The sequence below is a fragment of the Glycine soja genome, chromosome 2, assembly GCF_004193775.1.
Source record: "Glycine soja cultivar W05 chromosome 2, ASM419377v2, whole genome shotgun sequence".
Lineage (NCBI taxonomy): Eukaryota > Viridiplantae > Streptophyta > Magnoliopsida > Fabales > Fabaceae > Glycine > Glycine soja.
The window spans coordinates 31,352,877-31,367,618 of record NC_041003.1 but is presented as its reverse complement, the minus strand read 5'-3'; the positions used below and the strand labels follow the sequence as shown (position 1 = coordinate 31,367,618).

At 35.1% G+C, this 14,742-nt stretch overlaps 1 protein-coding gene across 1 annotated transcript; it reads left to right on the top strand.

Moving 5' to 3' along the window:
* The first annotated feature begins 10,829 nt into the window (after positions 1–10,829).
* On the top strand, positions 10,830–11,126 carry LOC114375000 (cyclin-U4-1-like). Its single transcript, XM_028332736.1, has one exon. It carries the CDS (start codon positions 10,830–10,832, stop codon positions 11,124–11,126), a length of 297 nt encoding a protein of 98 aa, XP_028188537.1.
* Positions 11,127–14,742: the final 3,616 nt, after the last annotated feature.

The following is a 14,742-nucleotide window of genomic DNA, read 5'->3' as shown; positions in this document are numbered from 1 at the left end:
GAACTTTAAAAATTAGTAGTTTTTTTTTCAATTAAAGAATTTATTCATGAACGTGAATTTAATACGATTCTTAAAAAAAATTGAAAATATTAATTAATATAAATTAAGCATTTAGTCTATTTCAATGTCAAGTTAACGATGGAATTGTCATACCAAAAATAATAGTTGTTAAGGAAATATATCTTTCGGGAGCAGACTGTCCAGTCAAGCTTGGAATTTGAATGTTCCAAATCTTATTTGACTTTAGTCAACAAGAAATTAAGTCGAATAATTGGAAAGATTACTAAAATACAATTAACATTGGTCCAAAACTGGATGAACTTGTTCTCATAAGATATAAAGAAAAAACTTACGGCTTGGAAATATAAAATTGGTTTGCTGTTATAACCAAAATGACTAAGGATAAATGTGTTACTCTATAATATATAGCATCCCCTCATTCTAGGAAGTTTTCACAAAAGACACAAAAATTGGTTCAGAACTTTATGAACTTGTTAGAGACGTACATTTCACATTTTGTTGGGACATTGGCAAGTTGATTTTGAAATCTCTGTAGTTATGGTGAATAAGATATTGCAAGATGCCAACTGCCAACTAAAATGCAATGTGTATCATCAGGAAATTCAGGTGAAGCATGTTTTGGACCGAAATCACAGTGTGTTTGATTAGGATTCTTGTGACCACAAAAGCAACATTTTTCTACAAGAATAACAAAATTGTAGCTTTGTCTCCTGTTCCTTGACTTATTATTATTATTATTATTATTATTATTATTTAAAATATAGATGAAACTTATTTATGGAAATAACTTATTTTAAAGAATTAAGTAAACCCAGTTATTATTAAAAAAATTAATAATTAATATTACGTGCATAATTATAAGTGTGTTAGAATATGTATTACAATTTTTCTTATTTTGTACCTGGAGGAACAAGAGCTTGGCAAATTTCCTGAAACATGGAGCAGAATTTATGCTCTTATACATGGAGCATAATTAATATTTTGTACCTGGAGGAAACATGGAGCAGAATTTATGCTCTTATACAGTTTACTAAAAATATTGAAGTCAGTATTTGTGTGTGTTGATACTCAATTCAGATGGTCAAACAGTGTTTTTAAACAGCTACAACATAGATGATACTCTAGGGTGGGAAATGCTAGCAATGAAGGTAAATGGTAGACATATATGAATACTGACTCAATATTTGTCAACAATGAAAGCCTTAACTCACTAGGTGTGACTGGCTACATGGATATAGCAATATTTAACCAAATCAATATACATAATTACAGATAGCAAGTGCAGACAAACATATACAACTTTACATGTATACAATTACAATATACCAAAGAAAACCCTGAAACAATCAAGTTTCAGAATGTCACCAAAACAAGTGGACACTTATATTATATTAATAATTTATGGCAAAAGAACATGTAAGTGAAAATAAAAAAGCAGGAAATAACCTCCGTTCTTTTTTCTAAAAAGTGGAAACCAAGCTGCATCTCTTCTTGAAAACCTGCAAACATTTCGCATAAAATATGAGAAATATGTATCTCACTTCCACATATGCCTAGTAAGTAAATAGTAAAAACTTACCATAAACCATCCTCGCTACATAATTTCAGTTCCCACTAGATCAACAGAGAAATGAAGAGAAAAAGATTTGTGGACAATAGTCTGGAACTTAGAATGCCATACCTATTTTTCAAATTCAAAGATAACTTAGAATCTAGCTGGGCATGTTCCCAAGTTATGGTTATAGTGTTAATATTTTAGTTTTGTAAAGATAATATCTACTAAATTATATTTAAATTTTGCTCATTAAAAGTTCATCTTAATAAGTTGATATGATCAAAAAGGAAAATCTCAAATGGGTATGTTTGGGAGTGGGGTTTTGGAAGGAAAAGGAGAGAAAAAAAATCATTTTAAATTAAGTATATAATGTTTATTAAAATAAACAAAAGATTAGGACATTACATTTATACTAATCTATCATTTTATGTCTTTTTTTAAATATTAAATTAGAGAATATTTATTAGAAATTAAAGGTTTACCCTCTCAAACATACCTAAAAATGACTGTGTCAAACAACAAATTAGAATTGTAATTTACCGAGAGAAAATGACAGCATGAACCCAAACAAAATTTAGAATAATATTGTTTACTAAAGGGATACATTTAGAAACATTTTCCATTTAAAACGTGGCATGAAGATGAAATTAGAATCGGTTGCTAAAGTACAATTCACACTACTTTAGACCAATATCTGGATGGCATATAATAGCCCAAGTGCAGAAATCTAAATGTGTAAGAAACAATAAAAGGTTTCTTACTTTTTTGTACTCTTTGCTGTTTATAAATATCTCAAATGCCTTAACTGCAAAAGAAATGCCATCATGAACCAGTATCAGTCAGCAAGACCTTGGTGAAAGAAAATCAAATGCTACAGATCACGAGACTGAGATCACCGGATCGAAATCGAATCACAACTCCATGAGTATATTCCTTAGAGCTTAGACTCAAATTCAAACCTGGCAATATAGTAATAACCCAGTTAGGCAGTTACAAAATCAAAATTCAGTGAAAAGGATATTCTTCATACTATTATAAAGGGCAACCCAGTGCATGAGACTCCCACCTAGTGGGGTCAAGCACAGATGCTGTTTTCAAGATTTGAACTGGTGACCTCCTAGACTCCTAGTTATAGGCAGCAACCTTTCCATTGTGCCAAAGCTCACACTCATTTTTATACTTTTCTTTTGTGAAAATTTTGAACTTTTGATGAGCCAACAAACTAAGTTAAGTAACAAGGAAACAATTGTATAAGTGATGGTGGAACTGTAAGCATACCATGTGTAAATTGGACTATGAAGGAAGGAGATTCCAACATCATCGATGCCAGAGAGGCTAATGCATGCTCTGCTTGGTTACCCAGTGCATCCTCATTAAATGATATCAGAAGCAAATTTTTAAAATATAGACCATAGTAAATCACTAGTGTCTCTTAAAAAAAAATCAAATCAGATCATCTGAGAAGACAAGTCATCAGGCAATTTGTAATTATAAACTTATAAAATTTGAAATTAAAAAAAAGGAGAGAGGTCATTATTGCAGCACCTGAGTAGCTTTTCCGATGATTTCTTGGACCAATGTATGAGAAGGTTGCGGCGGACTGAACGACCCAAGCAGGAACATGTCAAACGCTGACCTGCATACAATTAGAGTTGCACAACAAAAAAACTGATCCTATATTGGGACCAATACAAAATGCAACCCAAAAGCAGTGCACACTAATAACGTAAACAAGTCCCATAATCATGTAACGATGCCGAATTAAAAGTCATGATCAGACATAATGATGTGTCTTGTGCAATGAAAATTTTACGTTACAAAGGTGATTAATGTTCCTATGTCATCTAAATTTGTCTAATTTACATCCATTTTCCAACTTCTAGAAAATAGGCTGCCCATTTCTTGTGTATTGTCGTCATGGTGTCAATGTCTAATGCTGTTCCATCTGAAAAATACTACCAAGGGGAAGAAAATAAAATTTAGTTAGTACATCAACCATTTAAGTACGATTTCATACTACACAAATTGATTTGTTAGTCTAATATAGGACATACGTTGTGGAGTTCATTTTTCAAACCGGCACTAACGATGCACAACATCCAATGCATCACATAATATCCACACTCATATGCTCCTTGTTGTACATGGCTCTACATGCAATATAAGCGCTCAATAAATGCTGGATCATTCTAATTGAAACATCAGACTTATTTCAAATTTTAAAAAATAAACAGGGATTACAACATACCTTAGCCTCAATCCATTGAGGTGGAGGTGGAGGTGCATTGTCCTTGCCTTGGAGATTACTGCATATTTTCTTCATTGCACTAATTTGACAATACAAAAGCCGAAGTTAACATGTAATGTTTTGAGTAGTAAACTACAAGTAATGACCAATGCTAAATTGAATAAGGTTGCAAGTACTTGTTTCACTGCAAATTAATGTGAACATCAGACTTTCTTCGTACAGAACAGAACCATACTATAATGTTCTCTCGTGGACACAACACAAGAAGTTGCCAATGTGCCCTGAAGTCAACAACATGAAATTCACCATCAAACTGATGCAAACACATTGATAACAACCACATGAATAGACTTACTGATTGAAGTAAGGTCCTAAGTAGATTTCTCGATGTGACTCCTTGACCCACGTTTCTATGTACTTTTGACATTCTTCACGCGTGTCCTTTATGCAGCGTATAGATTGGGGCTCAAGGAAACCGTACACTGGAGAAAAACCAATGCTTGTACTCCAATCATTCATAAACCTGTTTTAAACACAATCAACAATATTCTTAGACAAATATGGAGTGGACAATAAGATATGACAACCAGTCAAATAATATGATTTACTTACATCATCCACAGCTTCAGTACAAATATGTTTAAACATTTGTCACCTAAAATTATTTCAGTCACATCTGCATGTGTGATAAAAAACCATTTGAGGCATTAGGTAACCCAAATTTCACCCTGTCCCATGCCAACTCCATTGGCTTTGTGTAAACCACATATGACTTCTTAACCAATTCTCCCAGTGGGTCATCTGTGGCCACAGATGTTAACCTGTTCGGCTCTCCAACAGACCTTGATGGAGGCTTATCGGGTCCTACGACCACCTATGATAATTGAATTTAGTGTACAGCATCAAGAAGCATGTCAACAAATAGAACAAATTCATAGGAGAAAAAAACTAACCTCATTAGTTACTTCCCTAACAAGATGGGTCGGCCATGCGACGAATGTGCCAACGGCCTGCTCAAGATAATGAACCTCTGATGTAGGAATAGGGACCTCAGCGTGAGGCATGTATGTTCTGACAACCTGAACCTTAACAACATCATTTTCATAACGAACATTTTGTATGGTGGATGAATTCTCAAACACTTTTCCCAAGCCCGCAAGCACAGTATTTTCCCCAACAACTACGAACAACCCCATTAGATCGTCACCACCACTCAAAAGCTCTTTAAGTAATCCGCTTCCTTTAGGTCCACCGCAGCTACCCTTTGTGCTAACACGCGCAAGTAGAGCTTGTATTTTTGGTGCCTCAATGGGGGCTGACTGATGTGATGCAATATGAGATAACTCTACTTTCAATGATTTTTTTAACTCTTGCTTCATCATCTCCAAATTTTTCCACTGTTTTTCTTCAACTGCCCTCATCCAAGCCTCTTGTTGCTGCTTGTGTTCTTGTTGTACCTCCTTTCTTATCTCATCTTGTACCTCCTTTCTTATCTCATCTTGTAGCTGCTTTCTTATGTCATCCTTAATTACACCGATGATATCAGCCAATTGTTGTTGGTTGATCGATGGTGACGATGTGGTAGAAGCACGTGAGGCTTGGCCAAAGTATTGGCTTATTGTGACACCTGTCCCTGCGACGCGAACACGGCCTGGATGCTCAGGTCGGCCAAGGGCCGTGTTGAGTATGTCTTGTCGCCCATGCGGAACAAAACTCCCCTGTGTTGCTTGTTCCTGTAATGAATCCTGCATGCATATACAATTGTTGAATTTGAATAAAACAAATTTGACTAGGTTAGCTAACCAATATTTGCCAATGACAGTAACCAAAAAAATATATGAACTGACAATTTTGTCTACAATTTCTTGTGCCACTTCAGACGTCATTTGGCCATGCCGCTTAGTGCGGGCGATCTTCCACTTCAAGTGTCTTGCAACTGGGGATGGTGGGTCGACATTGAGTGTTGGGCTTTCAGTACACGAATGTTCCTCATGTCCACGCTTGCTCTTCTCCTCCATAAGTTTCTTGTCAAGCAGTTCATACCCCCCCACGAGACAGTACGTGAGGGTAGTCATTAAATTTTTGAATTTCCCGGGCCTTCTTTCGTATACCCTGAAAAAGACAAGCTTGTACTAGTCATATATATGTTACAAAACAACGAAAGCAAAAATTGAATCGATTATTGCAGATACAGAAATACTTAAACAAACCTGCCAATTAGGAGTTTTGCGGCTTTTTGCAAATTCCGCCCATGTTTCTGGATCAAGGCCATACTTGACTGTAGGATCAGATATTTGCTGACCTTCATTGTCAGTAAAGACAAATTTTGAAGTCAATGAAGACTTAAATTGCCTCCATCTTGCTGCAACTGTTGACATCACCTTTTTTTTTGCATTTTCACCTTCAGGGATATCAAATTTGCGCTGCACAACAAAAGGAGTTATGTAATAGTATGTAAATGAATCCTTTAAAAGTAACTTAACAACAAAATCATGAATACAAGTGTATTTAGAATTACTTACCAAAATATCTTTCCATATTAAGCTCTTTAGATCGTCGGGGACAACATTCCAATTCGCATGTACAATAGGAACTTTTTCCCTTGCGACAACCCCTAAATAACTGTGAAATTTCTCTTTATGAGGCCCTGACCCTCTACCTGTAGCCGGATTCACGTTCACAACTAGCCGTGGGCAATCTAAGCATCTAGACATCAAACTTCTAAGCCTCGTGGATTGTCTTGTCCTTTTCGAAGTAACCTCAGGAGGGTTTTCTGATTGTGGCAGGGACGGTGGTGGTGTTGCCATGGCACTGCGGAAAAAAACAAGTGTTATAAATATGTCAAATTCAATGATGTAATAGGGTGCATGATTTTCAAAACAACTTAGAAATTTATGCATGACTAATGTTAGAAATGTTAAGTAATACTTATATGGTTGTGCTTACATAGTTACGTAGGAATGTTCTCTCATAAACCCTCGTCATGATCAGTACGATTTGCATATACATCATCCTCTTCTTGTTCAATAGTACTTGAAGGCATATCTTTGGAGAAAGATGGCATGTCAGTGACATCAAGTGTTGATCCATCAACATGGTGACCGATACAAATTGTTCTCCCTTGCAAAACCACTGCCCATCTAGAGTAGCATGGATCTTCTACATAAAACACCTATCGAGCTTGCGCTGCCATTATGAATGGGTCGTCCTTGTAACCAACTTTTTTAAGGTCTACTAAAGTGAATCCCATTTTGTCTTTACGCACACCTGTGTTTTCGTTGACCCACTTACATTTGAAAAGAGGTACTCTAAATTCACCGTAATCAACCTCCCAAATCTCTTCAATGACTCCATAGTAAGGCATGCAAGCTTCAATGGGATTATTGTCAGCAGCACTACAAAAGTGCTCTGATTGACCATCAACACTGACCCCGCTATTCTGCACACTACTTTTATCATCCTGGGACTTTGTGTAGAAAGAATACTGATTGATATCATATCCCTTCCATGTTGGAACATTCATATTTAGACCCACGGCTAGCAATCTTAATGTGTATGAAGCACTGTCATCGGCGAAGATTGTTTGTCTAAACCACGATATGAAAGTTCTATTGTGCTCTTGCAACAACCTCATCATGTTCATTTTTGGGTGAATACGACACAGATGTTGTTTGTGAGCATCTATGTAAGGGATTACCTCAGCTGTGATGTGTAATACATATAGATGAGCTTGTGCCAACTGTTGGCGATCCATGGTTACAACATTGAACCCCCGTGTGCCCCTACCTTCCATGGTGGAGCCATGACGACTTTGAGGAAGTCCCACTGGTGTAGCCATTTCTATATATTGTGAACAAAACTCAATAGCTTCCTCAGCAACGTATCGTTCAACAATGCTAGCCTCTGGTCGATATGGATTTTTTGTATATCCTTTCAACACCTTCATGTAACGTTCAACTGGATACATCCATCGTAAAAACACGGGCCCACACAACCAAATCTCACGTACAAGATGAACAATTAAGTGAACCATGATGTCAAAAAACGATGGAGGAAAGTACATTTCTAATTGACATAGGATAATGGCTGCCTCGTTCTCCAAATCATCCAATTGTTTTGGGTCAATGACCTTACGACAGATTGCATTAAAGAAAAAGCACAAGCGGCTGATCGCAACCCTTACCTTTTCAGGCAATATACCATGCACAGCCACTGGCAACAATTGTTGCATTAACACGTGACAATCATGAGATTTCAAGCCAACCAACTTCAAATCATTAACTAACACAAGGCTCTTGATATTGGAAGAGTATCCTTGTGGGACTTTCACATTTTTAAGACAATGACAAAATTGTTTTTTCTCCTTAGTTGACATTGTGTAACACACTGGGGGCAAATAAGTTTGCTGACCTTGTGATTGCGGATGTAACTGTTCTCGTATACCCATATTGACCAAATCCTGTCGACATTTCAGACCATCCTTTGTCTTGCCTTTGATGTTAAGAAGGGTGCCAAGTAAACTATCACAAACATTCTTCTCGACATGCATAACGTCGAGACAATGCCGAACATGTAGATTGGTCCACACTATATCCACTCAAATTCCCATAAGCTGGAAAGTCATTGATGGTGCAAAATATCATCGCATGCAACCTGAAAGTCTCACCCTGATTTGCATCATACACATCAACCCCGTCTACCCACAACTTGCGCATGTCTTCAATCAAAGGAGTAAGGTACACATCAATATCGTTTCCTGGCTGTCTTGGACCCGATATCATCATAGACAACATAATGTATTTGCGCTTCATGCATAACGAAGGAGGAAGGTTGTAAATCATTAGCAACACAGGCCATGAACTATGATTAGTGGACAAGTTACCAAATGGATTCATGCCATCCGAAGCAAGACCAAGTTGAAGGTTTCTCGGTTCGGCTCCAAATTCAAGATACAAGTGATCAATTGTCTTCCACTGTGGAGAATCAGCTGGATGTCGGAGAAACCCATCATTTATTCTCTCAACTGCATGCCATTTAAGGTTAGAAGCATCATGTGCAGTAGCAAACAATCGCTTAAACCTTGGTATAATTGGAAGGTACCAACAAATTAGATGTGATCTAATGACAACTAATGCCTAACGCCTTCCATTCACACAGTTTACGCACGGGCAAAAATACTTTCCACCCACAGCCGGTGCATGTTGTTGTGCAAACTTCAAGAAATCTTCAACCCCCTTTTCATACTCATTGCTTATGTGTGGTGCTTGAATCCAACTTCTATTCATGTTTCTTGTTCTACAAGAAGGCGTCTGTTATGACATATGCATGACAGTCTCACTTTTTTGAAATGAAGGTCGGGTCCTATCCCATTCAGGAACAAACTTTTTTTGCTTCATTCATATGTACAAGTTAAGTATGTTATGCTAAATTTGATGAAATTTTGGCAGCATTTTGCATTGGTCTCCAAATACACAAAATGAAAGCGGTCACCTAAATTGACCACAATCAAGTATGCACTCGGAGAACAAAGCAATACGCAATAAACCAAAATCAAATCAAATATACCATAACATACTTAACCTATAACTATGAATGAAGTAAAAAAAGAGAGTTCCCAAACTGTCCGAACGGACAATTCAAGAATCCATACCACAACTAATCCAAACTATCCATATTAATCATGGTATGGAATCTCAAACGGGAAACTAGGGTTCACTCATAATGCACATATTTTTATGAACAATAATACTAATTTATGGAACAACAAACTTACAATCCAAATAAAATTCCTATTAACTTACATACCTAGATACATGGTTGCAGTAATGGAAGCTTCAAATACTATCAATTTTCTCGTGGGTTAACCAACAAAGTCTGAATTGTCCAATACAAAACTCGTAAATTGTATCCACGGAAACCACAACAATGTGTAGACAGCTGTGAAGCACAACAAATTATACATCGTTTATCAGCAGTTGATGAAAATTTAAATAAAATCATACATTGCTAACTCAATTGACAAACAAATTTTATGATAATACAAGTGTTGAACCATATACAGAGGTGCATACTTTTATAGCTAGGCCTAGGACTATTGTATCTATCATTTATTACACACAATATCAATCTGAGAGTATTATAAATTATTCAATATTATAATGGTGTGAACATTTGCAGTTATTTTTTTTTTTGGGGGCATCCATCATCATCTGACTATTATACTTGGCTATAGCATTATTATACTATTTTTTGCTGGTAAAAAAATCTGTAAAGTAACTTGTTTGATGGTTTTTAGTCATACAGAAAGTTGCACTCAGCTTTTTGACTAACGACTTAAATCTAGTTGTATTTAGCTTCTTTCTTTAAGCTGAACATAGTAGCTTGTAATTTTTTTCAAAAAAAAAAATTGTTCAATCCCGCCCCCAATAATGACTATCTACTATTATCATGCATCCTTATTTTCCTAATTCAGAAGATCCAAGGTTTCTAACGCCTTTGGTGTCAATTTTCTTTTTCTTGTTTGTTCCTAATCATAATGTAGTTTGTCCACTTTACATTGTAGGGTGTAGGACACAATGATCAGAAAGTTCTTGTTCTAGCAACTACAAATACACCTTATGCTCAAATGCCAGTTTTAATGGCAACAAGTTGTTCGAGGATGCTATATTCTTACTGTGGACTTGGCTAAGAAACATGGAGAAAGATTTTACCATTCACTTTAATCAATGGTCGAGTCAAATTCGACAAGGATTTTTGTATTAGTAGGGGGTAGTTTTTCTTGAATTTCTAGCAGTTGTTCTACTTATGTAGCCATATTTTGGTTCCTATTCAAACTGATAGAATTTTTCTTCAACCATCTTCACTAGTTTACCATTCACAAATTTTATGATAGTTATAGGTTTGAGTTTTTTTAGATTCCAAGCTGGGGTGAGGGTTGACAATTTCAGTTGCTATGCTTCACCCAGCCGCACGAGACAAACTAATTTCATCACTAAACTGTGTCAAATGATCGCCTTCCTCTCCTCTCTTCTTGAAAGGGTAGCTGAGTCAAATGATCACAACCAACAGCACCAAAAGATCTCAGTGTTCCATGGCTTGACAAGGCCAAACATCTCAATTCAGAGCTACCTTGAGAGAATCTTCAAGTACGCCAACTGCAGCCCCTCGTGCTTCGTCGTCGCCTACGTCTACCTCGACCGATTCACTCAGAGACAACCCTCCCTTCCCATCAACACCTTCAACGTGCACCGTTTGCTGATCACTAGTGTCATGGTAGCTGCCAAGTTCGTGGATGACATGTAAGTGGCTTAGGCCTTAGTTAGTACACTTAACAAATTTTCAAATTCTGTGTTTTCTTGATTGTGAAACTTTGATGTATATATAATAATTAAGTTAATCATTGATGAAATCATGGGTTATTTAGAGGCTTGGAAAGTTAGAATATGATTTTTTTTATTTTCTAAGGTAGCTAGCAATACTAAGAGAGTTTGTTTGATTTTTCATCCTAACTTTTTTTTATTTTATAAACTGTTTTCCAAATTAATTTAATAAGTTTTGAAAATTCTTTAAAAAAAACAACAATTGGTAGATGTTTTTTTTCTGTCTTGTAATCCTAACTCAAGAGTGTGGATCATCTAGATAGGTATTGCATGTAGTAAGGCATGAACATGGCGTAGGAGTCTAATTTTTTTTAAAAAAATAAAAATATATTTTTTGAAAATAGAAATCAAATACACCTAACTATCTTAATATCCTTAACAGATGTTCAATTTCTGTTATTTCTGAATTCTGAAACTTTAATATGATTAAGTTAACCAGTGATCAATTATGGGTGTTACTCTTTACTTTGAACTCTTTTCTTTTCCTCTACTTTTTCTTATGAATTCTATGGAGATCTATGATTGTCTCCATCATTTTTTCTGCAAATTTCCTACCAAGCTAAACAATACGAGGGAATAGAAGACTCACTTCTTTATAAGGGTAGTTTTCTGTTTATCCATTTTGTTCGTTTCTACTTTGAAATCGAAAAGATATTAAAAATTGAGCATATACAAGTTAGCTGTAGCAATCTCTTGGATCCTCATAATTCAGGGCTCGGGCAAAAGGGAAACGCATGCTATTTTAGCTAGTTCTAGCTCCTAGAGTTATTAATTTAGTTGAAAAGCTATACATATATTCTTTGGTTCTAGTAGCTTATATAAAACAAGTTGCTAATATTCATCTGGGGATTTAACCTCAGTACCTGCAAAAACCTACAGATTAGTTGACTACAAGAATTTATATTCCAAGTAAGCTATGACTAGTTGACTACTCATAACTTGAGGTTGGCTCCTTATCTAAGATTAACAGGTATTGCTTCTTACTTCTAAGTCAATAGTGCATAGGCCAACATAAGAGTCATTTGTAATTTGTTAAACCAGAAACAAGGTCAAGGTCATTAGAGATTGCATAAAATTCCATCCAACTAGTTATGTAAGTCATATTAGTTAAGTATATATTTCCAGTTTCCACATACATCAGCACAACCTGAGCACTAGAATGTCCTTTTTCTTTTTGGGTAACATGCAGGTGCCAGAGGCCTTGAGAAGAAAACCACAAAGCTATGTAAGCTGTCTCGTACATGGTGAAATCCTTAACATACTAATACTATGATTATTTTCCGGGAGTCATTTAACTTAATTTCTAACTTTTATTTACTGACTTAAAAAATTATTTAACTATTTGATAAATAAGTTTTTTTAAATAGTTTCTAGCATTTTTTGACACGTGAAGTAATGTTTTTAAAAAAGTTACCTTTTATATTCTAGTTTTTTCTATGAATTTTCCTCTACTTTAATATGATTAAGTCAAATGATGGTTCAGTTGTTCTGCATTTCCCCTGTCTGGAGATCTATGATTGTCTCCATCAATTTTTCTTGTTCTGAATTTTGAAGTATTCCACTACCAGAAGAAAATTTAAATATCTTAAAACCCCATATTGTGAATTAGTTGTGGTGTTTCTTTTTTTCTCCTTTTGGGGTGTTTCTTAATCTTTTATAATTGTCTCTAACGTAATGTTCCGTGTTTATGACAACAATATTTTTAACAAAATAATTCCAAGCTGGGGTGCTGTTGATATGGCCCAGTGGTTGGAGAGGGGAGAAGGGAGGAGGGAGAGTCATGAGTTCGAATCCCCCCAAGTGATATTTTTAACAAAACTAACCTTTGTTGATACAAAAAATGCCAAAAGAATCTAAGGATGGAACATTTTTGGCAGAGCACCTAGTAATGAAATATAGCTTATATTTTCTATCTTTTTTTTTTTTTTTTAAGAATCTTAATTGCACTGTAGCTTATGGTCTGTAAGCATATGCGATTTGTGGTTCCCAATAACATACTCTCAAAGTTCAGACAAGGGAACCACCTATCGTCCTTTGCAGTCTAAAATATTGAAAAATTTGTATTAGTTCCAAATAAGGTAGTTGTGAATGATACAAGTATCAATCCAATAATTGTTGTTTATAATTCGTCCAAATGATGTTAGTTCGTTAAATATATATTCATCTTATCTCCTGTTGTGAATGCCATTTAAGTTTTTGAAGAATCCCAAATGTACACTAAGTTCAACTATATAATGCTACATTAATGCAAATCCCAAAGTTAGTTTTGTTCTATATAAGTAAGTAGGTAGGAGCTGCTAGTAATGTAGCTCATAGGCTGTAGATGCATGCAACTCACGTTGACACCATGAGCATGAGCATGAGCATGAGAATGACACATGTATATGTCTTAAGAATGTATGAAGAACATGAAATTTATGGAACTGGCTAGTTCTAGAGCTACGCATATACATTGCACTTATCATCTTTCTTTTTCACTGCACCTTCACCGGCACCGATTGGTGAGTTATGTTACAAGGAAGAAAATGTAAAGTACTGTTGTATATCACCAATACAAGTGGGTATTCCACCCCCTTTGCCTTCACAGCAGGTAATAAATTGTGAATATACCATAACATTAACATTGTTTCTTTCTTTTCCAGGTGTGGGTATTAATTCCACCTTAAACTTTTCCTGAGCAGAGCACAGAAATTTTGACAGATACATTTTACTTTTTAAGATATAAATATATGCTAAAATAAAATTTTAGTCTCTAAGAGATCAATTCATTAGAGCAAATACTAAGAATCTATTTAATATAAGAGATATACACTTTTAAAAAGTCAAAGTGAAAATTTTTTGAAACATAAACTATCTGATTGAAATAAAAAATTAGAAGAAAATCAGAATTCTATTTTAACTTAACAGATTAATATTTTCTTCATATAAGTTAAAAAGAAATTATTCACAATAATAGATACTGGATGGTACGAAAACTTTTACGGAAAACTACTAGCTAATAGGAATTTCTTCCCACGATTTCTGTCACTAGTCCTTACTTTTCTTTCATTCATTCACTCACTTAACAATCTAAACAATAAGGCAACAATAAAAAAAGTGAGTTTATAACAATAGACTTATATATCTTTAATTTATACAAGAGGTTACAAGGTATGCAGAATGCTTACAGTGCTAAAGCTTGACGAGATTAATATACAACAGGCTCATATCTTTTATATTGTTCATTTATATGCCTTTTTATTTAGTTAGAAAATGATCGAGTACTATTTTTATTGACAAATCAGCATGTTATGATACAGTTAAAAAATAGCATGTTCGTTTATCTCTAGTCTTTTTATAAGAAACAAGCACTTTGTAAATATAATTGATAAATAAAATGTCCATTTATTTTTGGTCTTTTTTACCGGAAAGCGCGTTGGTAAGTGAATTTCAACTTTATAAGAGATTAGACTCTAATTTTTAATTAGACTCTAGAACCAGCCAGTTCCATAAATTTCATGTTCTTCATACTTTCTTAGACATATACATGTGTCATGCTC

Bases quoted from the DNA above. Each gene is read 5' to 3' on its own strand.
- LOC114375000 (XM_028332736.1), top strand. From the start codon at position 10,830: ATGATCGCCTTCCTCTCCTCTCTTCTTGAAAGGGTAGCTGAGTCAAAT.